This window comes from Pipistrellus hanaki (assembly GCF_964339955.1).
Source record: "Pipistrellus hanaki genome assembly, chromosome: 8".
NCBI lineage: Eukaryota > Metazoa > Chordata > Mammalia > Chiroptera > Vespertilionidae > Pipistrellus > Pipistrellus hanaki.
Window position 1 is genome coordinate 67932874 of NC_140510.1, and position 25049 is coordinate 67957922.

General features: G+C 34.6%; 1 protein-coding gene across 3 annotated transcripts in view; it reads left to right on the forward strand.

Moving 5' to 3' along the window:
* GLS (glutaminase) overlaps positions 1-25049 on the forward strand; it is a 60697-nt gene that overhangs the window by 12284 nt on the left and 23364 nt on the right. For all 3 annotated transcript variants that reach the window (XM_084892127.1, XM_084892129.1, XM_084892128.1), the window contains exons 4-13: positions 4084-4213; positions 4941-5020; positions 5739-5902; positions 8385-8443; positions 16269-16301; positions 16389-16447; positions 20659-20725; positions 21271-21321; positions 22934-23110; positions 24532-24663. In XM_084892127.1, the coding sequence (XP_084748253.1) occupies positions 4084-4213; positions 4941-5020; positions 5739-5902; positions 8385-8443; positions 16269-16301; positions 16389-16447; positions 20659-20725; positions 21271-21321; positions 22934-23110; positions 24532-24663 (952 nt within the window). The remainder of the gene's footprint in view (positions 1-4083; positions 4214-4940; positions 5021-5738; positions 5903-8384; positions 8444-16268; positions 16302-16388; positions 16448-20658; positions 20726-21270; positions 21322-22933; positions 23111-24531; positions 24664-25049) is intronic.

Genomic DNA, 25049 nt, shown 5'->3' on the forward strand with positions numbered 1-25049 from the left:
GGGGAGGGGGATTTATAAACATCAGTTGTTGGAAAATCTTGGGGCACATGAAGGTTTCCTAATACATTGGGGCTATTGTATACTTTTCTGTGAAACTGCTCTAGAGAAATGTAGCCTTGGATACTTCCAATGGAAAGTACCTGGAGATTGCATTCACTTGACATAGAGCCTCCTCTTTGTCCTGCTGTGGCTTACATTGATCTCCACTTCACCTGATTGTCTTGCGGCTGTCTCAGCATGGTCTCTGCTTCCTTCTCACAAGGTGACTTAGAGGTCATCATAAAACGAGAAGGCTTCAGACAGCCGGTATTCCTAAGGCCTACAGTTCTTCTTTGTCTGTTTTTCTCCTCTCTTTAGTTGTATTAATACATAGGCTTTTGACTATTTTCATTTTTCTCAAATATTTAAAAACTAAAGATGACTTTGGAAATTAATGCCTCCATTGGGTAGATTGAGCACATTTTTTGCTTCCCTATACATGCCTATGTATTATTAATCATCATTAATGTGTCCCTACTAGTCTGGTTACTTATAATGAACAGCATGGTCTAATGGTATTTTAAACTACTAATAAAGTGGAAAGCAGTATAAACTTGTCCACACTACAGAAAGACATTGGCTTTTTTTCAGACCATAGGATTAGGTTGAAATCCCAAAGAATTCCAGTATCGACTTTGAAAATTTATTTGTATGTCTGTATGTATTTATCTTTTATTTTCTTATGGGGATTGGATGATTTGTTCTAGATATCTCCTGGGAATATCCTGGAGTTCTAAGTTTTCTACAGGTGTGAGGATTTTTAACTGAGATCCTTCACAGTTTTCTGGCCTGCTGTAAAGCATTGCTGACAGTTTGGGACTATCTTTTCACCACAAGGTTCATGATTCTGTTAATTCAGTTGACCGAATAAAGTATAAACTTTAGTTCCGTTTGGAATTGGTATTAGGAATTTTGAGTCTTCAAAATCTGCTTTGTGGCGAGAAGGAGGTAATTTCTATTAGCTATACCTTTGCAGTGGAGACTATTTTGTTTTTAGTGTTTATGAGCTCTCACCTTTGATTGTAGTTACCCTGGCATATCTGAGAATGAAGTTGTCAGAGAGATGGTAGGTAGACCTGTTGATAATAGCAATGAGGATTTGCTTTGAAATTTTAAGTGAAAGCAGCATTTCACACTTGTTTAGTACTGTTTAAAGTTTTTTTGTGCTCAATAAACATGTTGCTATGATTTAGTCTGAAATTAAAAGTAATTTAAGTACATTGATTATAAATCCAGGGAACATAATTAAATTTTTCTGCCCATAATTACATAAAAAACAACAACCATTATTTTAAACACTAATCTAACAATTTAACAAAATTGGTTATTGTGATATAGGCAGTTCCCAATAGGACAAATGTATACTAGTTTGTAAGCAGACAGAAAAGCCTTAAGTCTGTAGGCATAAGGGTTGTTCTTTCCAGCTCTAGAATGAGTTGATTTTAAACTGCTGAAAATTAACCTTTTCAAAATAAGTTTTCTAGTTAGTGTTGCCAGAAACAAAACGATTTCACCTCCATGCAGGTGGGAATGAGATGGTATAGTGGAACTCATTTCCCCAGAAAATAATTTATAAAGATTTTATTGAAGTCAATAATTTTGATGAAAATACATTTTTGGTTAACATATTTAGCCTTTGAGGATAATCTGAGAAATACCTATTATGCGTAACTTTTTAAAAAAAAATGATTTCAGAGAAGAATGGAGAGGAAGAGGGTTAGAAACATCAATGATGAGAGAGACATCAAACTGCTGCCTCCTGTACACTCCACACTGGGGATTAAGCCTGAAACCCAGGCATGTGCCCTGACGGAATCTAACCGTGATCTCCTGATTATAGGACAATGCTCAATCACTGAGTCGTGCTGGCAGGCTGACTTTTTTTTTAATGGGAAAGTTAGTTCTGAGCATATTGTTTGGAGTATAGTCTATTTGAAAGTTGGAGACTGTCTGTTAGTCAATTATTTTTAATGCCAGTAACCCAATTTATGTTGAAAATGAATGCCATATTCATGCATTTTTAACCGTATAAGTATTAGAATTAATTTTATGTGTAATAATTTTTTGGTCTGTTCTCTTTTTGGGAGGGAATGAATCTTTGCATTTGTAAAATGTTTTAATTTTCTTTAGAAAATTCATGGTTATTTTACTTTTTTAAAATATTGACATACATTACAGTTGTTAATAATAAACACTTAAGGAGGGGGGGAAATGTTATTATTATTCCCAGTTTGCAGATGAGAAAAGTGAACAAAGCATGAGAAAGATGTGACCTGCTGACCTGCATAAGGACTTCCTCCTCATAGTTCATTTTAAATAACTTCTAATTATAGATTCATTCCATCTATATTAAAATAACTCCCAAGAAAATATTTGCTCTTTGGAATGTTCATTCTTATGCAATTAGGCACACTTCTGAGTTTAAAATTGCTTCTGTTGGTCACATAATTCACTAGTTAAGGCTGTCACTATTGCTTTACCAGCACTTTCTTATAAAGAAAAAAGAAAAAGAAAACCTACTTTACTGACTACACAGTTTTGTTAATTATAAAGCCTCCTTTTAAAAGTGCTGAAAATTTTAAATAGTTAAAATAGTTGGTAGTAGGTTAATAATTTAAATTTGTTTGGCAGTTCTTATTTTCTCATGTATAATTTCTTAAAAAATAAGGATGTGTGTTTGTTTTGATACAGCTTCAGCGATTTAAGATCAGGAATTGTCTTAACTTTTCTGCAGAGTATTGTACTCAGTATATTTCTTGCAACTCTTCATGTACAAATTGAATTGCTATTTGAAATATATTGGTTGTTACAAATGGTGCCAAAATTTAATATTTTTATTTTTTAAATATTTTTTTACAGAGAGGAAGAGAGAGGGATAGAGAGTTAGAAACATCCAATGAGAGAGAATCATCCATCAGCTGCCTCTTGCACACCTCCTACTGGGGATGTGCCTGCAAACAAGGTACATAATGCCCTTGACCGGAATCGAACTTGGGACCTTTCAGTCCGCAGGCTGACGCTCTATCCACTGAGCCAAACCGGTTTCAGCCAAAATTTAATATTTTTAGAATAACATGATGGTATCAAAAAAATTTATCAAAATTTACTGAAATAATACTTGTTATCTCTGGAGTAGCAATTATTTCTACATATATAGGTTAATAATGGAAAATAGGACTGTAATTTTTTGTGTTCTGATTGGGGCATATCATTATCATTGCAAACCTATTTTGTTTTATATCTTTTTAATTTTGTTGATCAAGTCAATATATATTCTGAATTTTTATTGTTAAAAGTGAGTATAATAATGTAATTATTTTAGTGAGTCAAATAATAGAAATCGAATTATAATATACTACGTTATATATGTAATTTCATTTAAAATTCATTTATTTTATAAGTATTTTAATGCTATTTAAGAGACATTAGTCTGACTAAACAAAGTTGATTTTATTTACATTTTTAATGATAGAAATGCAAAATTTTCAAAATGTAATTCAGGAAAAATATGTTAAAATACAAACTTCAGCTTTTTGGAAATAGTAGTAAAGTTTTATAGGAATTAAGAGATTAAAGTCTAATTTTTGTTAACTAAATTCATGTTTAAAATAGTTTCATTTATTTTTAGAGAGAGATGGATGTGAGAGTGAAACATCAATTGGCTGGCTGCTGCATGTCCCTTACTAGGGATTGAGCCTGTAACCAGGGCCTGGGATAATGCCCAATCAACTAAGCCACAGTGGCCAGGGCTAAAAACTTGTTTTAGGTGGTCTTGATATTTAACCGGATAGAATGTTCTGTTATTTTAATCTTTGATATAATTTTTTGGGGCAGTCTAATTTATTTTGTTGTCTTGTTCAACAGCTAAGCAACTCCCATGAAAGGCTGCTTAAAGGAAAGAAGCTGTAGAAAGAATATAATTTCTAGAATTTAGTTTGTTGTATAAAATTAATTTATTGTTTAAATATTCTCCTAATACTGTTATTACCAAGTACTCCTATGTGAAGGGCATTCAGTCAACTTATTTTTTCTCACATTCCACAGATGTGTTCAAAGCAACATTGTTTTGTTAACGCAAGCCTTTAGAAGAAAGTTTGTCATTCCCGACTTTATGTCTTTTACTTCTCACATCGATGAGTTATATGAAAGCGCTAAAAAGCAGTCTGGAGGAAAGGTAACATTTTAATGTGAATATTTTCCTAAACCAATCACTTAATAAATTCAACTCAACTTGAGGTATAGAGAGTCAGGTTGTTAGTTTTCTTGTGTTTTGTTAATTAAGAAATTTAAGTTAAATGAAGCCATTGGGTAAAATATTTTAACATTTTAAATATTTGAGCTTGTTATTTTGACTAACAAGTAATCTAAGTTTATAAATTCTTGATTTTCAAATGATTGAGATGGCTTTTAAATCTTTAATAAAAAGCAACTTTACTGGGTATTTCTGCAGATATGATATTCTCAAACATTAAATATTTTTAGTTTTAAAAATCCTCTAAATAATACTAAGAGTTACTAATTTATTTCTTCATATTGAAAGATTTTAGACAATGAAACCCTACTGGTATGACCCTGATTAAAGAAATTCTCTATTTCTTTTCCTTACTAAAACATACTCAAATTCTAATTCCTCTTTTAGACTCTGTGCTTTCCTAGGAAGAGAGAATACTTTGGAAAGCAGAAAGGATGGTGGAGACAGAGAAATCATGTAGATCTTACTTGTAATTCTCAAAGCTATTGTGCCCTTAGTTATTTTGAATATTATTTATAAAAAACTACAAAGCCACTAAGTGCTATAAAATAAGTATTCATTGGTGGAAAGTAAATTGAGATGAAATTTTTGGTAGACTAAAGTATTATTTTCTTGTATTATATCTGTTAATTTCTAATATTTTGATTAGGTTGCAGACTATATTCCTCAACTAGCCAAGTTCAGTCCTGATTTGTGGGGTGTATCCGTTTGTACAGTAGATGGACAGAGGTAAGTTTCTTCAAATCCATGAAAACCACCAGTCATTTGTAAAGTATGAAGTTATTTGCAAAACATGCAGAATTTTATCACGTTTATGAAAGTTGTCTTTGGGAAATGCTCACACTACAGGCACAGCCACTGACAGATAAGGATTCTAGCAGAATTATAGAAAGGATAATGATGTGAGAATGATTTGATTTAAAAAAAACAATGAATTAAGGAGAGGCCCTTGGAAAAATGGATAAAGTTAGCAATATTTTTTAAGAATGATTTTTTTTTTATTGTGCTGTGAATCAGACATAAAGATTTAGTGGTTTTTTTTAAATATATTTTTTATTGATTTTTTACAGAGAGGAAGAGAGAGGGATAGAGAGTTAGAAACATCAATGAGAGAGAATCATCAATCAGCCGCCTCTTGCACACCCCCCACTGGGGATGTGCCCGCAACCAAGGTACATGCCCTTGACCAGAATCGAACCCTTGGGACCCTTGAGTCCGCAGGCTGATTGATGCTCTATTCACTGAGCCAAACCGTTTTGGCTACCCTAATACTTTTAAGGTTTGGCTTTATTTGCACTGTTCCTCTTAAACATACAATTATTTTTTAATATCTAGACTTGTGGTTGAATTATGGGGAAACCATTGCAAAGTAGCATTAACATGTAAAAATAACACTAGTGATTCCAGTCTATCTTAATTATTATTTAATCTTTTTTTTTTTAAATAGGCATTCTATTGGTGATACCAAAGTTCCATTTTGTCTTCAGTCCTGTGTAAAACCTTTGAAATACGCCATTGCAGTTAATGACCTTGGAACAGAATATGTGCATCGATATGTTGGGAAAGAGCCAAGTGGATTAAGATTCAACAAACTGTTTTTAAATGAAGATGGTAAGAATTATATAAAAGTTGGTCAGAAAAAAGATACCTTTACTATGTAAACCTAAGAGGGTCATTTTTTGGAGGGGAAAAGTAAAAGCATTCATAATTTCATTTAAAAAAAAATATATTTTATTGATTTTGTACAGAGAGGAAGGGAGAGAGAGAGAGTTAGAAACATCGATGAGAGAGAGTCATCGATCAGCTGCCTCTTGCACACCCCCTACTGGGGATATGCCCGCAACCAAGGTACATGCCCTTGACCTGAATTGAACCCTGGACCCTTCAGTCCCCAAGCCAATGCTCTATCCATTGAGCCAAACCGGTCTTGGCCATAATTTCATTTTTCATAGAACTCTGTGAACCAGTGGAATGTTTTAATCACCTATTTTTTTAAATGGTTTTTTTAGGCATCTCATATCACTGGAAAGTGGAATAAGGATAAGATGGGGTGGGAGCAGGGTAAGATTTTTACTTTATAATCGCATAGGGGAATAGCTTTATAGTAAAATCTCATGCTATCTGTGATTTGCTATCAGAATTCATGGAGTGCAGCTGGGAGTGCTAGGTGTGACTGTTACTGTATGTTGGTAATTATTGAATATCTAAGCTAACGGATAGATATACATGGGTGTCTATATTTCTGCTTTTGTATGTTGTAGTAGGGGCCCAGAGCATGAATTCATGCACCTTGAAAGGAACTGAGGATTGCGAGGCTGCAGTAGGCACAGGGGCAGGTATTGGCCCATCCTCCCGTGCCTCCCAGTCGTTGCCCCCTGTCTGCTGGTAGCCCCACTCCTGCCGCCCCCATGGGCTAACAGTGCTAGGCCCATTTGCACCCGCTACTGGCACGGAACTGGTACTGTCAGCTGGTGCAAGTGGTGGCTGCTGCCCCCATCGCCCCTTAGGAGCCGGGGGAGATGGAGAAAGACCTCACCAGGTGCGAGCGTCAGGGCGCACGGGAGGAAAGAATTTTCAGTAACCACCAGAGGCTCCACCCAATGACAGCAACCCGTGCCACCTTGGGCTGGTGCCCCCACTCACCACCATCCCGCTGTGGCTGATGCCTGCCATGTTCCACGCCCACCCCCTGGTGGTCAGCACTTGTCATAGTAACCGGTTGTTCAGTTGTTTGCCATTCACTCTGTTTGCATATTAGCTTTTTATTATATAGGATAGGACAGGACAGAATAGGATATATTAGTTTTAAGTGGTGGCCCTGATTGAGATAGTGTTGTTGCTTTTTCTGTTTTGTAACATTTAATATTTGAAAAAAGCTTTTTACGTTAAATAGACAACTAACAAGCCTTATTACTTTGTAGGGATCCAAAAGAAAAGGGAAAACAAAGGTAGTACTTCTGATCACTTAGCAGTTGGTGTTTTAAATCTACATATCAACCTATAGATTTGTTTCTATCTTTCAATCTTTCAAGCACATACTAGGTTCCTCATTGTGTAATTTAAGATAACTGAGCCAAACCGGTTTCGGCCCTCAATCTTAACTATAAGCAGGGATTATAGTTAATGGAACCCAGGGCTGGGGTGCTTGGTATGGGTTTGGGACTCCTCAATTTTCAGAGGGCCTCTGAGCTGCAAGTTTCCCTCCTAATTTCTAACCTACACACGTGGGTGTGAGACAAGCCTGTTCAAGTCTCTGTCTCTCCTACCAATCTCCATTTGGCTTCTTTATATCTTTAACTATAGGACTTCTGGTCAGTATGAGCTCATGCTGTTCTCAATTATGGCTGTACCGTAGTTTGGTTTCAATTGTGATGTGATCTTTGGAGGATGCCAGTACCACCTTTACCTACTCTTCTATCTTGACCAGAGTCCTCTATTGAAGCATTTTGACTTGCTGGGGTGCTGGTGCTATTGTTATCTTAGTTTACAGATGGGAAAACTGATGCACAGTGAAGATCAGTCAGCTGTCCAAAGTCAAATAGCTAATAAATGGCAGAATTAGGAAATTTGGATGCGCTCTTAACACCACTAATCACTGCCTTCTGTACATGAATTTTTGTTCACATATATAATTATTACTAGAGGCCCAGTGAGCAAAATTCGTGCACTCGGGGGCGGACGGTCCCTCAGCTCAGCCAGCACCCTCTTGCAATCCAGGAGGCTGGACAGGCTCCTGCCACTGCTGCTGTGCTTGCCAGCTGTGAGCCCAGCTTAGGGCTTTTGGCCCAGTGGCCTTACCCCTGTGGGAATGCACTGACCACCAGGGGGCAGCTCCTGTGTTAAGCTTCTGCCCCCTGATGGTCAGTGTATGTCATAGCAACTGATCATTCCACAGTTCAGTTGATTTGCATCCTCCTAGGATAGCAGCTTCCTAGAGGTGCATTACTAGTTAGATAAGTAAGTGATTTTAAGTGCATTCCTCCACACTCCCCACCGTCCCCCCAAAGAAATATATGTTCACGGGAAAAACATATGCATCACAGAAAATGGTATCAGGTATTTGAAATAATGCTATTGTTTTTATGTGTTACAGATAAGCCACATAATCCTATGGTAAATGCTGGAGCAATTGTTGTGACTTCATTAATAAAGGTAAAATGTTGACATTTTCTTTTTACCTAATACATTTTTTTAAATATCTAAAGCATAATGTGAATTTTGGATTATTTTAGGACTATATAAAGTTTTCTTTTGATATTAAATTAATCTTTTGGTTAAAAAATTAGGATATCTATTAATGTAAAAATAAACTGTATAATTTCAAAACAGATGACTCATTGTAAATTTCAACAGTTATTATTGACCTGAAGATCTGGCAAAAATTCAAAAAGTCTCTGCTGAACAATAGGCACAAGTTTTTCTTCTTAAAGTTTTGTTATTTTTCTCTTTCTGTTCCTTTTGGCTTTTAAAATGAACAGAGTTAAAAACATTTTATTGTTTAATGTTTGTCATCAACATCTATAGGAACAGCTGTTCTGGTACTTTGTGTTAAGGCAAAGTACATTTACCCTTGAATATTCTCAAGTCTTTTACATTTTCATGAACTCTAATTATGATTTTCATTTGAACTTGTTTTATTTGGTTTACTTCAATAATTAAGACTTATTCCAATTATTAAGTTACATTATTTTTATGCTTTGGTTTGCATTATATGTTTTAATTTAAAAAAAAATTTTAGTGTCTGGTTTACCTTAATAATTGGAAGCTCTAATGTAATGTTTGAAATTAGTATTTGAAAATAGTTATGTTGTGTGATATTGTTTAGATTATAACTTTATAAATTTTACTTATATTCAAATTTCATTTGTGTTTGGAACATTTATGTACTGTCTTAGTAAATCTGTGCTTGTGTGTTCCAAGCTTGAAAAAGTAAATGTATGGCTTTGTAGGTGTGTGACTGAGGATGGACTATCTTGGTTAGACAAAGAATGTTTGAATATCAATTATACTCTTGGCCCAATTAATAGAATTCATCTGCTTTGTATGCTAGAAGTCCTCTTTTTCATGAATTCTATATGCTTATGAGAAGAGCCCTTTACATTAGAAGACTAATCTTAAGAATATGTACGTTTAGCTGCTATTTTAGGGCACATGCTTTGAAACTATTGACCCACTTAATCCTTGTAATTCTAGTGAGGTAGATACCATAGACAAGTGTTATTTTTTAATGTAACTAATTCAGAAAGCTATGGAAATTTTCATTTTGTCCCTTATAGCATCTAGTTATTTATGACTACTTTGCATAAGAGAATAGTTGTCAGTTTGAGGTGAAAAGAAAGTAGTTGTCTATTGTAGAAAATTATAATATGAATATATGCTAGGCACATCCCTGCCTTCAGGTGGCTTGCATTATAGTGTGGAATAGACACAAATGGGCCCTTGCCATGCAGTGCAATCAGTACTGCAATGAGAGAAAGTCTCATTAATAATTGTTAGATTTGAATAAGTAACTTGAATTAAAGGTGAGCAAATTTTTAATAATACATTGTATGTGTTAATAATGCTTAATGAAAAAACTAGAATGGTTCTCAACCTTTTGTGACTCTTCCCAGAAAAAATGTTCACATGCCCTGATTTTAGTAACTTTTTGGGGAATTCACAGACCCTTGAAGCTGATCCATGGACCCTAGTGTAAGCTCTTACCCTGGGGAAAGATTCACGTGGCACAGCAATAGCACAAGAAAGGGCATATGCAAGTGCCTTTCTTAACTGCGTTCTTCTTCGGTTTCATGACTCTTGGGTTTAATGTACCACACTGCAAGGCCGCAGGTGGGAAATCATGTGTGGTCATACCATACCGTCACTCCATTAGTTTCACTTACCATGGTCATTCACAAGCCATAAACTTTATAATAAGCACTTAGAAGCAGAGTTAAAACACATACACAGTGTGGTTCAGCATCCAACAGAGCAAAAATTTAACTGAGTCATCTTGTATTTGCAAATTTGATCAGTGACCTTAAGTTTATAAAAGTTTTAAGTTCACTGGAAAATGAAGCGTTAGGGTATGGTTTATATTTAAGTTCACTTTCTTTGAATTTTTATTTTGATTCGTTTTTAGAAAGTATTTCACAAGGGGCTTTTTTGTTGTTGTTTTTAAATGACTAAGTCTAGAGGTATATTAGGGGTAAGCTTATAATTTTTAAACTCTTCAAAAAAAGAATTCAAAACTCTTACTATTTGTATGTAATCTCTACATGTAATGTTTATGAGTTGGTCATTGAAATTGGGGTAAAGAGCCAAAAGGTTCTTCAAGCCCACCCTCTTATCTTACATATGTGCAGTGAGGAAATAGCACAGGTTTAACTGTAGCAGAATTGGGCTTGGGCTAAATCTCCTGATTTTTCTCTTTGCTATTGCTCTTAATTACATTTTTTTCTTTACCTTACACAGTTACATTGTCCAAGAAGCAGACATTTTATTTTCTGAATTTTTATTTATATGAAAGATACAAATTTATTGGCTTAAAAGCACATCTAATTTTCAGTAGTGCATAGTCATTCTTGAGACAGCAGTTGTAGAGCTAGGCTTTTGCTCAAGGAGCACCAGAGTTTGGGTATTTTATCCTGGCTACTAGATACCATTTTCTTTTAGTTCTTTTAGTTAATGATCTTCAGGCTATTTTTTTTTTTTTCCGTTCAAATTCAAAATTGTATTATGATGCTATTAAAATAGGCTCTTCATGTTACTTCCATTCACACACACGCTCGCACACACGCACACACACACACACACACATTAAGTAGAGTCTTTAGTAAGACTCTTTATTTCATAATTTTGTAGTATTGATATTTTTTCCTTGTAGGATTGGTGGTGATCCTCAGGAAATGGGGCAAGAGGCAGAACAAGTGTTCAAAAGGATTAGCAGATTGTGGAAAAAAGGAGGATTTGGACAGAAGGAACCTGTTGCATAAATTCTTAACTACTAAACTTGTAGGAAACCGCCAATATTTAACATTTTAAACAAAGCTATATAGGTAAATACCTTCATAAAAGAAATGTCATTTTGTACAGAAAAAGAACATAATAAACAAAACATAAAGGTACTATACCTCCTCTCTTTATTTCTATGTTAGCTAAAGGAATACTTTTTTATGTAGTTTGTTTTATTTGATGATGATGATGATGTGATAACTTGATTTAAAGAAAAGAGGAAAAGTAAATTTGAAGGGAGCACTGTTATTCTGGGTGGAATAGTAGTATTATTATGTCATTTTTTTCTTTCCAGTGGTAAAAGTTTCCTGCAGTTGTAAAGTTAAGCCTAGTAATAATAACTTTTGATAAAGTTTTGAATTTGAATGTTAGGGTACAAAAATAAGGATAACGTATTACAAGATTATTGCCACACTTAAGCTTTTTTATTTTAAAAGTTATATGTCTTCTTTGTTTACATCTCAATTCTAGTGGTAGTTCCCAGTGTTTGTCATCTGAAGAAGCTGATTTTTAAAATCAGAAGTATTTTTTAATTTAAAAATCAGAAGTTGGTTTCCCTTCTTTCTCTTAAAAGAAGTTACTCATGCTCCATGGAAATCTGCCTGTTGTGAAGCTCGTTTGCTTATGTCAGTGATAACCTGTCAGGCTGGCTGGGAAGCCACATTTGTAAGGTGGTTTGTTCTCTGGGGCGCAGTAGATGATACCTTTCTTTGGCTTGCCGACATGCATAAGAAAGGGTTGTATTTGTTTATTCATGTTATATCAGTTGGTGTATTCAAGGTTTCTTTTAAATGAAAAATAATTTGCCAAAGAATTCACTTTTTTGTTGCTTTATTTTTAAGCAGATTTATTAGCTTAAAAGCACGTCTAATTTTCAGTGCATAATCATTCTTGAGACAGCAGTTGGTGCTCACTGTCTGTAGAGCTCTAGACCTTTGCTCAAAGAGCACCCAGAGTTTGGGTATTTTATCGTGGCTACTAGATGTGATTCTCTTTTTTAGCTCTTTAATGTCCTTCAAGCTATGTTTTTTAATCTATGAAAAAAATGGTTTTAGAACATTATTTTTTATCTGTAACACCCATTAAAATGCTCCAGGTATTTAGCCTTTAAAGCATTCTTTATGGCAAGCTTAAACTTGAGAGTATTTTATAAAATTTCAGTTACTTTGTTTTGCCTTTCTTCTAGGCCTCTTTTCTCTAGGATCTATAATTGTCAGATGGCTTTTATATCTTTGTATTTTATGGACGGAATCAAGTTATTTACATACAAAAGAACAGATTGATGCAGTGACTTTGAATGTCATTTTTATATTAAATTTATTCCTGTTATCAGTGATATTTTCACCTGCTAAATTGTATAATATATGATTCAATTCATGAGTATGTTGTAAAAACAGGCTGTAAAAACACTCTAAGTAATAATAGTTATATTTTATCAGCCAGTGTTAAAACTCACTGCCTCTTTATCAAATTTTCATTCATAAAATTTTCTTTAAAGGAATGTAAATTCTTTAATATCTTTGATAGGTAGGTTTATAGAAAAATATATATAACTTTCTAATCTCAGAGTCTGATTACTACCTTTTCAAATAAGCCACTTGGTTTGCTTTTTAAAAGTCATTTGGTCAGCCCTGGCTGGTTTGGCTCAGTGGATAGAGCGTTGGCCTGCGGGTCCCAGGTTCAATTCCTGGTCAGGGCACATGCCCAGGTTGCAGGCTTGATTCCCAGTGTGGGGTGTGCAGAAGGCAGCCGATCCACGATTTTCTCCCTTCATTGATGTTTCTCTCTTCCTCTCCCTCCCTCTCTGAAATCAATAAAAACTTATTTTTAAAGAAAAGTCATTTGATCAGTGGTTTAAAAAATTTAGTGAATATATTTTGTCCAGTTTTTTTTTGTTTTGTTTTGTATTTTTAAGTTTTCCTGCTATACTTAATGTAACTTTTCAAGATTAAAATAACACAATATAGGCTGGTCCAAGTGCAATGGTGCCTTACAAAATAACACGATATCTAATAATGATGCAGTGATTTAAAACTGGAATAAACATATTCCTGGTCATAGGGTTTTTCCCCCCAAGAATAAAAGGGGTATTAAAAACTTTAGATGATCAATTTTCAAATCTCAGTTTTCATATAGCTTTTGTAGAAGTTAATCTGCCTTTAATCCAGGTTTCCTCCCATTTTCCGAAAGAAAGGTATACTTCTCATGTGTCCCAAATGTTCCTATGGTGCACTGCTCAGGTTCTGAAAACCTGTTGGGCTCCAACAAGAGAGGACATTTGAAAGAATGGACTCAGTGGCAGTGAGGGTGTGAAGCCTGTAGTGATGGAGCAGGTCCTCTTGTAATACCAGGTTGTTTCTACTTCTTTGGTTTCAGCAAAATAGAAAGAGGATCTTAGTTTCTGTAGCAGCAATACGCATACTTTTTGAGGATTACTGACTTCTGTATGTGATGAGATAGATGTATAAAATACTGTGATGTTGCTTTAAAACCTCTCCTAATTCTACCTACTCGTCTGTTGTCAGTGATATTACTTCTCAACTTGTGCATCTGTAAAAGTTAGAGAATTAAACTCGTCCTAATAGTAGAAAGTATCCTGAGTTCATTAAAAATCAAATACTATTTTAAGGGTAAAGAAAATATTCTCAAGGATGAATTTTGTAAATTAACATGAGAAACTATTCGCAAATAGACTTTTCCCCTTTAATATTTAATGAGAATCTTCAAACATACACAAAATAAACAGAAGAGTTTAACCAACCTTCCCCGTATACCTATGACCATTTTTAATTTTCACATCTGTTCCTCCACTGCCACCGCAGTGGTGCACTGCTTAATAACAATGATGGCTTTTTTAAAGTTCACATTTGCTTATTTGTTTGGAGGTATTTACTCTATCTTGTATGTATTTTTTCTAGTATCTTTACAAATAAAAATTTACACAGTAACTTATTCAAAAATAAAAATAACCTGATATCTTATGATTGATTGGGTCGTGGAGTCTTTCCAAGAGATACAGGGGCAAATATATTTATTGATTTACATTAAATGTTATTTCCAGGATAGATAATAAGAATAAACATTAATCAAGTGCTTTTACATTTAAATGGGGAAGTTTTGGAAAGACTTTTGAGTCAACACCATCATTCAAATACTTTATTTTGATTTTTTACATAATTTGTCTAGAATATTTCAAGTAGCTTACTCAAATTTTTCATAATGATGGTCATTGGTAAATATCAAACTTTCTTTTAAAAAAGCATAGAAACAACAGTCAGTCATACTTGATTTTAGTAAGCTACAAAAAGGTGGCCATGGGCTAGGATTGGAATGGTTTTTCTTTTTCTTTTTTTTTTCCTTCTATTAAACTCAACAGCTAAATAAAGAAAACTTGTGTTAATTTTATAGGGCATAATTTAGGTGAGAGAATGAAAGTTCAGTATAACTTGTTTTACATTGATTAATTGTGTAACCAGTAATTATTCATGTTACATCACAATGCAAATGCTGACATCCAGAAGAGTTGTGGTTCTTTGATTTTTTGGGTTGTTTTTATTTTTTATGCTTTTTCAAAGGTTAAAAAGGTTTTTGTGGTTTAAATGTTGTTACATATTTTACAGCATTAGGATCTATGGAATATATTGACAACTGCAACAGTTCAATGAAGTTGGTAATTTCTTTTAATTGTTTTTCATTGAACAGCTTTGGAGTTACAGTTCTACATTTGAAAGAAAACTTAAAATTTGTCAGAAGAACGCTTTATAGAAAAGACATAGTGATTACAATATGGCTTTAAATTATCTTTGTTTAAGTGTTGATACCTAATTTGATGAATAAATGTGTTCTTTCTAGCTACCAATTGTATATGTGAATTGCACATCCTTTCTTAAATAAAAAGATTTTTAGGATTCCACAGATTGTCAGTCACATTCTAATCTGCTTATAAAGTGGAGAATGAACCTGGCTTTATTCAATTAAATAATACTCTCATATCATACAGTTTCCCCCCCCCCCCAATAATAAAATTTTAATTGTAATGTTTTGGATTATTTTGAAGGTAAAATTAAAATTTTTCATTTTTAAAATTATAGTTGTCAAATTTTATTTTGAACCTGTTTTAAACTTAGAGATGTATTGTTTCTTTTGGGTGCACATCACCAATTAATACGTTTGATTTCAGATCTACAACTTACTGCTTTGTAAACTTCGCTGAGGTAAAATGCAACCGTTTGGCTACTTGAACTGATCTACATTACATAGGTTTTACCTATTGACATTTGCAGTAGCTAACATGTCAGAAATAGAAGCAATGAAACAATACATCTTCTATATTCTGAATTGGCACAATGCTAAATAAAGACGTAGCTAATTTTTTAGAGACTCTGAAATATGTTTTTTTAGTTCAGTGTTTATCATATAACAAGTGAGATATTAAAAGTAGAGCTTTCTCTACACTCGTAAAATCTATCCAGAATGTTTGCATATACTAGAATTAAAATATTAATTTTGCAACATAACTCATTTTTCTAACTCTTATATATTGTTTTAAGGTTATTTTAAATATATAAGTAGATTATTCTTAATTTAAAACCATACTTACTTTTTCTCTAAGGGTGAAACTTTATTTTAAGTCTTTTAAAAATATGAAATTAACATTGTCTAATTAGCAGATTATCTGTTGTCATGAAAGATGGGATTTGGAGTAACTTGTATTTAAAATTCTATAACTTTGGGTTGGGTAAAGTTATACTTAAAATAAAGCATTCCCTTTGTAACTCAGATAATTCTCAACATATGGGTATTGAAAAAACATGTATATAATTTATGTAAATGTTAGGTTATTTTAGAAGCATTTTCTAGATTTAAAAGTACTAATGCATAGTATATTAATTTTATGATAGTTTGAAATTTTTATATTATATTCATTTAAAACTTAAATGTGGTGGTACCTTCACTAATGTTTTCATGTCTCATTTCTTTGTAGCAAGGAGTGAATAATGCTGAAAAATTTGACTATGTAAGTGCAATATAGAATTCAGTTTTCATGCTACATTCTTTATATGTTTGTTTTTTGATACTGATATTTTTAACTTTTGATTTATAGGTGATGCAATTTTTGAATAAGATGGCTGGTAATGAATATGTTGGATTCAGTAATGCAACGTGAGTCTGCTTTATGACAGGATTTTATAATGGGCCATCCTTTTACCTGCTTTTATCAACCCCTCTCGTTAGTAAAAAAATATATGTGCTATCTCTACACACACACACACACACACACACACACACACACACTAGTGGCTTGGTGCATGAAATTCCTGCACATGGGGGTGGGGGTTGGTTCCACAGCCCACCTGCACCCTCTCACAATCTGGGACCCCTCAGGGGATATCTGTCTGCCTGCCCGGGCCTTTCTTTATTCCATGCCGCCCTCTGGTGGTCAGCCATGTCATAGCAAGTGATTGAACTCCTGGTCGAACTCCCAAGGAGACACTTTGCATATTAGCCTTTTATATAGATAGATAGATAGATAGATAGATAGATAATGTAAATGTACATCTATGAGGGTGGCTTTTATTCTGAACTGTTTGAAACATCACGACACTTCACTTTTAAATAACTTCCCTGTATATTCTAGGAATAAGGACATTTTCCTACATAACTTCAGTACCACTGACACTTAACACTAACATGTGATATCCTCTCTAATAAAATAGTAATATGCAAATTGACCATCACTCCAACACACAAGATGGCTGCCCCCATGAGGACACAAGGTGGCCTGCAGGAGAGGACAGTTATGGTCATTCAGACCAGCACGGGAGGGCAGTTAGGGGTAACTGGGCCAGCAGAGGAAGGCAGTTGGGGGAGATCAGGCCAACAGGGGAGGGCAAGTTGGGAGGGACCAGGCCTGCAAGGGAAGGCAGTTGGGGGGACTAGGCCTGCAGGGGAGGGCAGTTGGGGGGGGGGGGGGCGCCAGGCTGGCAAGGGAGGGCAGTTAGGGGTTACCGGGCCAGCAGGGGAGGGCAGTTAGGGGCAACCAGGCCTGCAGGGGAGGACAGTTAGGGGCAATTGGGCCAGCAGGGGAGCAGTTAGGCGTCAAGCAGGCTGGCAGTGGAATGGTTAGGGGGTGGTGATCAGGAAGCCAGGCAGGTGAGTGGTTGGGAGCCATCAGTCCTGGGGGATCGGGCCTAAATGGGCAGCTGAACATCCCTCAAGGGGTCCCAGATTGGAGAGGGTGCAGGCTGGGCTGAGGATCCCCCCCCTCCTCCCTGCCCGAATTTTGTGCACTAGTTAAAATTATATATAAATGTCCTCTAAATGCCATAAACTAAACAAGGAACTAATCATGGTCTCTTGTCTTTTAAAAATAACATAGTCTACCTGCCTCAGTATCTTTTAAAATTTTTATTAAATGGCTTTTTTTTTTTTTTTTTTTTTTTTTTTTAATGTGCCAATCACTTGCTTTCTAGTGCAGGAATTACCTAACCTTTTCTGTGAAGGACCAGGTAGTAAATATTTTAGACTAGCAGTCTCTGTTACAACTATTATATTTAGTTCTACTTTGAATAGGAAAGTAGCCATATAAATTTTACTTATAAAAACAAGAAGCAAGTTGTATCTAGCCCTTGGGCTGAGGTGGATATTCCATGTTTGTTTGTTTTTTTTGTTTTTTTGTTTTGTTTTTTTATAGGTCTGGTTGTTTCCTTGTGATTAGATAAAGTTTAAACACTTTTAGTAGGAGTTCTAATTAGGTGATGGTTTGTATGTTTCAGAGGGCAAACATTTTCAGGTTGTCTGCCTTACAAACTTTTATTCATCAGCTTAAATAACTTTCCCAGGAAGCTTTCTATTAATTTCATGTCACCCTTCGTTCTCATATTTCACTGAGCTATTTCTATATCTTGTCTTTGCCCCATTGTCACCATTAGACTCTGCCCTCCTTAAAACCTGGGTAGAGTGACTTCACACTATTTCTCTTTGTTTTTATCAAGTCTGAAGATTAGCACAACTGCTCTCATTTTTTATCATACCTCTCCCTCCAGGTCTATCACCACTACCTAAATCCAGGCTTCCTGTACCTCTCATTACAGTAGTCACCTAATAACATCACTCATCCTTTCTTTTTCCTCTTTCCCAAACTGATGTCAGAGCCAATCTTCTAAAATATAGAGTTAACAAGGTAGCTTGTTTGAAAGCCTTTAAGCTTTTATTTTGTTGGCATTTAAGAGCTATTTACATTTCTTTGCTTTTATCAGTCTTGATAATTTGATCCTACTCTTCTTTAAGTTTTTTTTAGTTAATCTTTATTGTTGAGATTATTTCAGAGATTTCACTCCCATAATTCCCCTCCACCCAGTTCCCATCTCCCTCAGACCCTTGCCACCTATTGTCTGTGTCCATAGGTAATGCATACAGTCATATAAGTTATTTAATCTCTCTTCCCACACACCCTTCCCTCTAAGAATCGTCATTCTGTTCCATTTCCATGGCCCTGATTCTATTCCACTCACCAGTTTATTCTGTTCATCATATTTTTTATTTGTTTCATTTTTTATATTCAATTGTTGATAAAAATGTATTTGTTGCTACTTTGTTCATATTCTTTCTCTTTACCTTCTTCCTCTTCTTAAAGAATACCCTTCAGCCGAAACTGGTTTGGTTCAGTGGATAGAGCATCGGCTTGCCGACTGAAAGGTCCCAGGTTAAGGGCATATACCTTGGCTGAGGCATATCCCCAGTAGGGGGTGTGTAAGAGGCAGCTGATCGATGTTTCTCTCTCATTGATGTTTCTGGCTTTCTATCCCTCTCTCTTCCTCTCTATAAAAACTTAATAAAAAATATATATTTTTAAAAAGAATGCTCTTTAGCATTTCATATAATATTGGTTTGTTGGTGATGAACTTCTTTATTCTTTAGCCTTTTCTTGTCTGTGAAGCTATTTATCTGACCTTCAATTCTGAATGATAGCTTTTCTGGGTGGAGTAATCTTGGTTGTAGTTTTTTGCTATTTATCATATTGAATATTTCTTGTTGCTACCTTCTGGCCTGCATGGTTTTAGTTGAGAAATCAGCTAACAGTCGAATGCGCACTCCCTTGTAGGTAACTGTTTTCCTCTTGCTGCTTTTAATATTCTCTCTTTGTCTTTTGCATTTTATTTATTTTATTTACTTATTTATTTTTTAAAAATATATTTTATTGATTTTTCACAGAGAGGAAGGGAGAGAGATAGAGAGCTAGAAACGTCGATGAGAGAGAAACATCGACCAGCTGCCTCTTGCACACCCCCCTACTGGGGATGTGCCCGCAACCCAGGTACATGCCCTTGACCGGAATCGAACCTGGGACCTTTCAGTCCGCAGACCGATGCTCTACCATTGAGCCAAACCGGTTTCGGCTGTCTTTTGCATTTTAATTATGATGTGTCTTGATTTGGTCCTCTTTGGATTCCTCTTGCTTGGGGTTCTCTGTGCTTCCTGGACTTGTAAGTCTATTTCTTTCACCAAGTAATGGAAGTTTTCTGTCATTATTTCTTCATACAGATTTTCAATATCTTGCTCTCTCTTTTCTTTTGGCCCCCCCATAATGCAAATGTTGGTACATTTGAAGTTGTCCCAGAAGCTCCTTACACTGTCTTCATATCTTTGTATTCTTCTTTCTTTTGCTCTTCTGGCTGGGTGTTTTTTGCTTTCTCGTATTTCAAATCATTGATTTGATTTTTGGGATCCTCTAGTCTACTGTTGAATTCCTGTATATTATTCTTTATTTCAGTCAATGCTTAATTTCTGACTGGTCCTTTTTCATCTTTTTGGCATTCTCACTAAGATCCTTGAAAATCTCACTAAGTCCCTGGGAGGTTTCTATAAGATTCTTGAGTAACCTTATAACCATGGTTTTGAACTCTATACCCAGCAGTTTGCTTGCTTCCATTACTTTCATTTGTGACATGTTTCTTTGTCTCCATGCTTTGGCTGCTTCTCTGTGTTTGTTTCTATGTATTGGATAGAGCAGCTCTATCCAATACATACCCTCCCTCCTCAGAGTTTTGTGTTTTTGAGGGAGCTAGAAAGTTCTGCATTTTTTAGTATATTTTAATGGTGGAATATTTGGTAATTAGCTTCAAAAAATATGTGGATTAGAAAGTGCTTAACTAATTTTAACCTTTTTATAGCTGAGAAATTTAAGATAGGAGGTGTCACTGAAAAGACTTGCTGAAGGCCACATAGCTAGCAAGCCTATTGACAGAACTGGGACAGACCCAGCATTCTGACTATGTGGTCCATGTTCTTTATACTGCACTTGTGTGTACTAATTAAGCTACAGAACCATACTTTTACAGAAATAAAACAAATGTGTGTTTTTTTTTCTCTAGGTTTCAGTCTGAAAGAGAAAGTGGAGATCGAAATTTTGCAATAGGATATTACTTAAAAGAAAAAAAGGTTTTTAACTTTTGTTCTATTTCAAGTTATTCCTTTACTTAACAAAATGTATGAAGATGCATGCTAAGAATTCAACAATTTTAAACAATTACCTACTATTTAAGATTCAGAAGTTTTTATAAAATAACCTTGAGTTATGCTATCAAAGTGTTCATGTTATTAAATGGATTTGTATCTGGCAGTATTCAAATATTTGACTAGTTATGTTAATGCATATTTTGTGTAAGGATTCACCCATTTATTCAAATCCCTGACTATTGTTGATTGCACTTGATTTTTAAAATTTTAAGTTGGCTGGTCCAGTAACTTGGTTTATGAATTATGAATCAGTTTATATTTGTCAGTTAAACTAGAATCTAGAAGACTATATGTGATGTAATTGTGTTTTATTCTTTGTGATTTCATGTTTATACCCTTTTATAGGTTATGTGCTATTTTGTTCTCAATTAAAATAAAACAGCTATGTACATTTTTAAAATTTAATCTTAACATCTGCATTTCCCCCCGTGTTTGTACATTTTTAATTGCCTTTCTATTTTTTTCAGTGTTTTCCAGAAGGCACAGACATGGTTGGTATATTAGACTTCTATTTCCAGGTAATTTAAATATATGAATTGTATATACAAATAAATGGGTATATCATTTTTGCACAGTATAGATATTTCTGAAATCTTGCCTTTGAGCCAAGAGAAAATACATTTCCCATTGACATTCATAACAATATATCATGAAAGACACTCTCATGTGTGTATCTCCTAAAAAGTCATGATTCAGGATGTAATAGGGAAAATTCACATTATTATTTAAGAAGTGTTAGAAACAATTGATGACTTCTTGTTAAAAATGGAACCCTGTTTTCTTATCTTTTACATTTTGTTTGGAGGAGTTAACGGAGGGTTGCAGTTTCTCAGTTCGTTTCTGCGGCCACATAGCGGGTTTTCTTTTTAAGTTAGGATAGCAAGCTCCATTCTCATCATCAGTTGTGGTACAGACTCAATTAAAGGTAGTCTTCCTGGACATCCCTCCCCCCAATACTGTCAGCTGATATTAAGAGTATATTGCCTTAGGACACACAACTCCAATTAATACTAAATATAAATTAAGAAATGGCTGTTAGCATTTAAATTTATTTATTTTAGAAAGGCTTTCATGATTACATTAACCTTTGTATTTGCTGTATGGGTCAGTATAGTTAACTATATTCTGTAGTTTTGGGGGAAATTGGAGAGAGGCTTTAATAGAAATAGGCAAAAGTGAAAGTCAGTCAAAAAAGGGGCTTCCAGTCACTACAGTAATTACTCTTTGCTCTCTTCAAACCCTCGTGTGTAGATCTTAAGGTGCGAGAGAAAGTTTCTGAGTCGAGAACTCAGTTTTTTTCTTTCTCTTCCCCAGACCCTCTTTCTCCTCTACTTTCCCCCCATTTGTTTCCTGTTAATGAAAATTGAAATAGACCATATTTATTGTTTTAGTAGTATGGATGAATTTGGGTTTGGTATGGTAAACTTTTTCCATTAGTTTGTTTATATTTAACTACAAAAATTTTTCTCTGCAATGTACCTGGGCTTTCCTTTTCTATTTTCATCATAGTATATCCAGCACCCCGGGTCCATAGCAAATAAATACTAGCATGCTAGTTGGTGGTTAAAAGGAAGCACTTTGCTCTAGGCACACATGTATCCAGGCTAAAGCTGTCTTCGATTCTTCTTCACTGAATCCTTTGCATGTTAACAGCCTTATGTGGATGCTGAGCTTTGTTATAGGCGAAATATTGGGCAATTAAGCATTTTTTCTCTAAAGTGGCAATTTCTGATATAGATATACCTATTATACTGCTTTATGTCATGGCTCCTTTTTTTCCTGTTGAGTTAATAATTATGTTTGTGTATCTTACAGAAAGCATTAAATACTAAGCAGTTCTGAACATCACATGGAGCAATTACAAATACTAGTGCTTAGTGCCTGGCTCTTCCTAGCCTAGTTTTGCCATTAAAAGACTGAATAACTGGGAAAATCAAAATAAACCTTAAAGGAGCTAGAACTTTGTCCAAATTAAAGTCTTTAGAATGTCAAGCTATATTAAAATGATCCCATTAGGATCATTTCAGATATGTATGAAATGCCAGATAAAACATTATCTTAGAAGTCAAATGCAATACTAAAAACAATGTAAGCCTAGATTTTCAGAATTCATTTTTTGCTTCCTCTTAGTTATGCTCCATTGAGGTAACCTGTGAATCGGCTAGTGTGATGGCGGCAACACTGGCTAATGGCGGTTTCTGTCCAATTACTGGTGAACGAGTACTGAGCCCAGAAGCGGTTCGAAACACACTGAGTTTGATGCATTCCTGTGGCATGTATGATTTCTCGGGGCAGTTTGCTTTCCATGTAAGTTACTGTTTAATTTAATTTTCTGTCAAGAAACTAGTTTGGACTAGTTCTTTTAAAATTGCAGTTTGAACTTTGCTTCTCAAATTGTACATTTATTTTTAAGAGAGGCTTGTTTTCAAGGTTAATTGGTTACAGAATTGGTAAGGAATAGAGTTACTAGTAAGCAGTCTACCAGATGTTCTTTAGAACCTAAAGTTTTGTTTATAGAACCTCATCACTTCTTTTAAGGCATTCCCAATATAGAAGGTTAGTATAGACTGCTTAAGTTTTAAAGAACTTAATCTTTAATATCATCAAAATGTTTAGTCACTATTCAGGTCATCTGGACTGTCTTATACATTATTATTTTTCTCTTTGACTTGGGCTGCAAAGAGTACCTTTAAATTATGATTGGTTGTATCTCCCTTTATTTTTCTTCTTTAATCTGCCTTCTCTTTTTTCTTGTTATTTTGGGTTGAAAAAACTGGGTCGTTTATATGTATAGTTTCTCACAGTCTAGATTTGGTTGATGCCTTCACTGTCCCTTGTATTCCTTGTGAATTGGTAGATCCCATTCAGGTGGTATTTTTGTTTAGTTTAATTTTATACAAGATTACTGCAGCAGGAGGAACTCATTGTTTGAATGTTATAAGCCATTAAAGAGCACTGTCCTGATGATATTAATTTTGTCTCTTATCATAATTATCAAGTTTTGCATAAGGTAAAGGTAAATGTCTTGAAGAGGATTAACTTGAATTACCATTTTATCTCTAATCCTCAAAATTTCTCTGACATTACATCAGAGAATCTTTTTAAGAAGATATAAGTTCTCATTATTTTCTAGTCAAAATATTTGTTGAAAACCATTTTTGTACTTAAAAGCAATACATGTTTATAAGAAAAACAATTAGAAAATATAGGCACAAAGAAGAAAACAAAAATATAAGCCTAGGAATTAGAATATCTTTCAAAAATTCTCTATATGTAAATACATCCCAACTGTTGTATATCTGTCTTTCATTTACCATATTATAAGCATGTTAGTAAATACCCTCAACATTTTTATTTTTATTTTTTTAAATATATATATATTTTATTGATTTTTTACAGAGAGAAAGAGATAGGGATAGAGAGTTAGAAACATCGATGAGATAGAATCATCGATCAGCTGCTTCTTGCACACCCCCTACTGGGGATGTGTCCACAACCAAGGTACATGCCCTTGACCAGAATTGAACCCAGGACCCTTCAGTCCGTAAGCTGACGCTCTATCCACTGAGCCAAACCGGTTTCGGCATCCCTCAACATTTTTAGAGTTGTAATTCTATTATTTAGAAATAAATATGCCATGACTTTTAAGCCATTTGTGCTATTGTTGGACATAATAACTTGTCTTATGTTGACATAAATATTCCTTTTTCTTTTAAAATTATTTTCAGGTTGGTCTTCCTGCAAAGTCTGGAGTTGCTGGGGGCATTCTTTTGGTCGTCCCCAATGTCATGGGCATGATGTGCTGGTCCCCCCCTCTGGACAAGATGGGCAACAGTGTTAAGGGAATTCACTTCTGTCATGTAAGCATGTTTTCTCAACGAAATAAATGATCATATAACATGATCCATCCAATGATTTTATTTTTTCTTTTCTCATTTTTATAGTTTATTGGTTGTTGGCACTCTACTCATAGAGGGCTCTCATAGAAACATCCTCACAGAAAATTCCTTGTTTGATGCTGTATTTTAATATTTATGGTTATAATTACTATTTGGTTTCCAAAAGCTCAGCAAAATATACTAACTTGGAAGAGTAATTTGAAATGTAGTATAAATTAAAATTATTATAGTTCATTAATATTTCATGGCTGAATAACTTATCCATAAAAGGTGTTTTTTTGTTTGTTTTTTAGAAAACCAGCACTTAATTTAAAATGATCATACTTCTTGCCTAGACCAGAATTTTA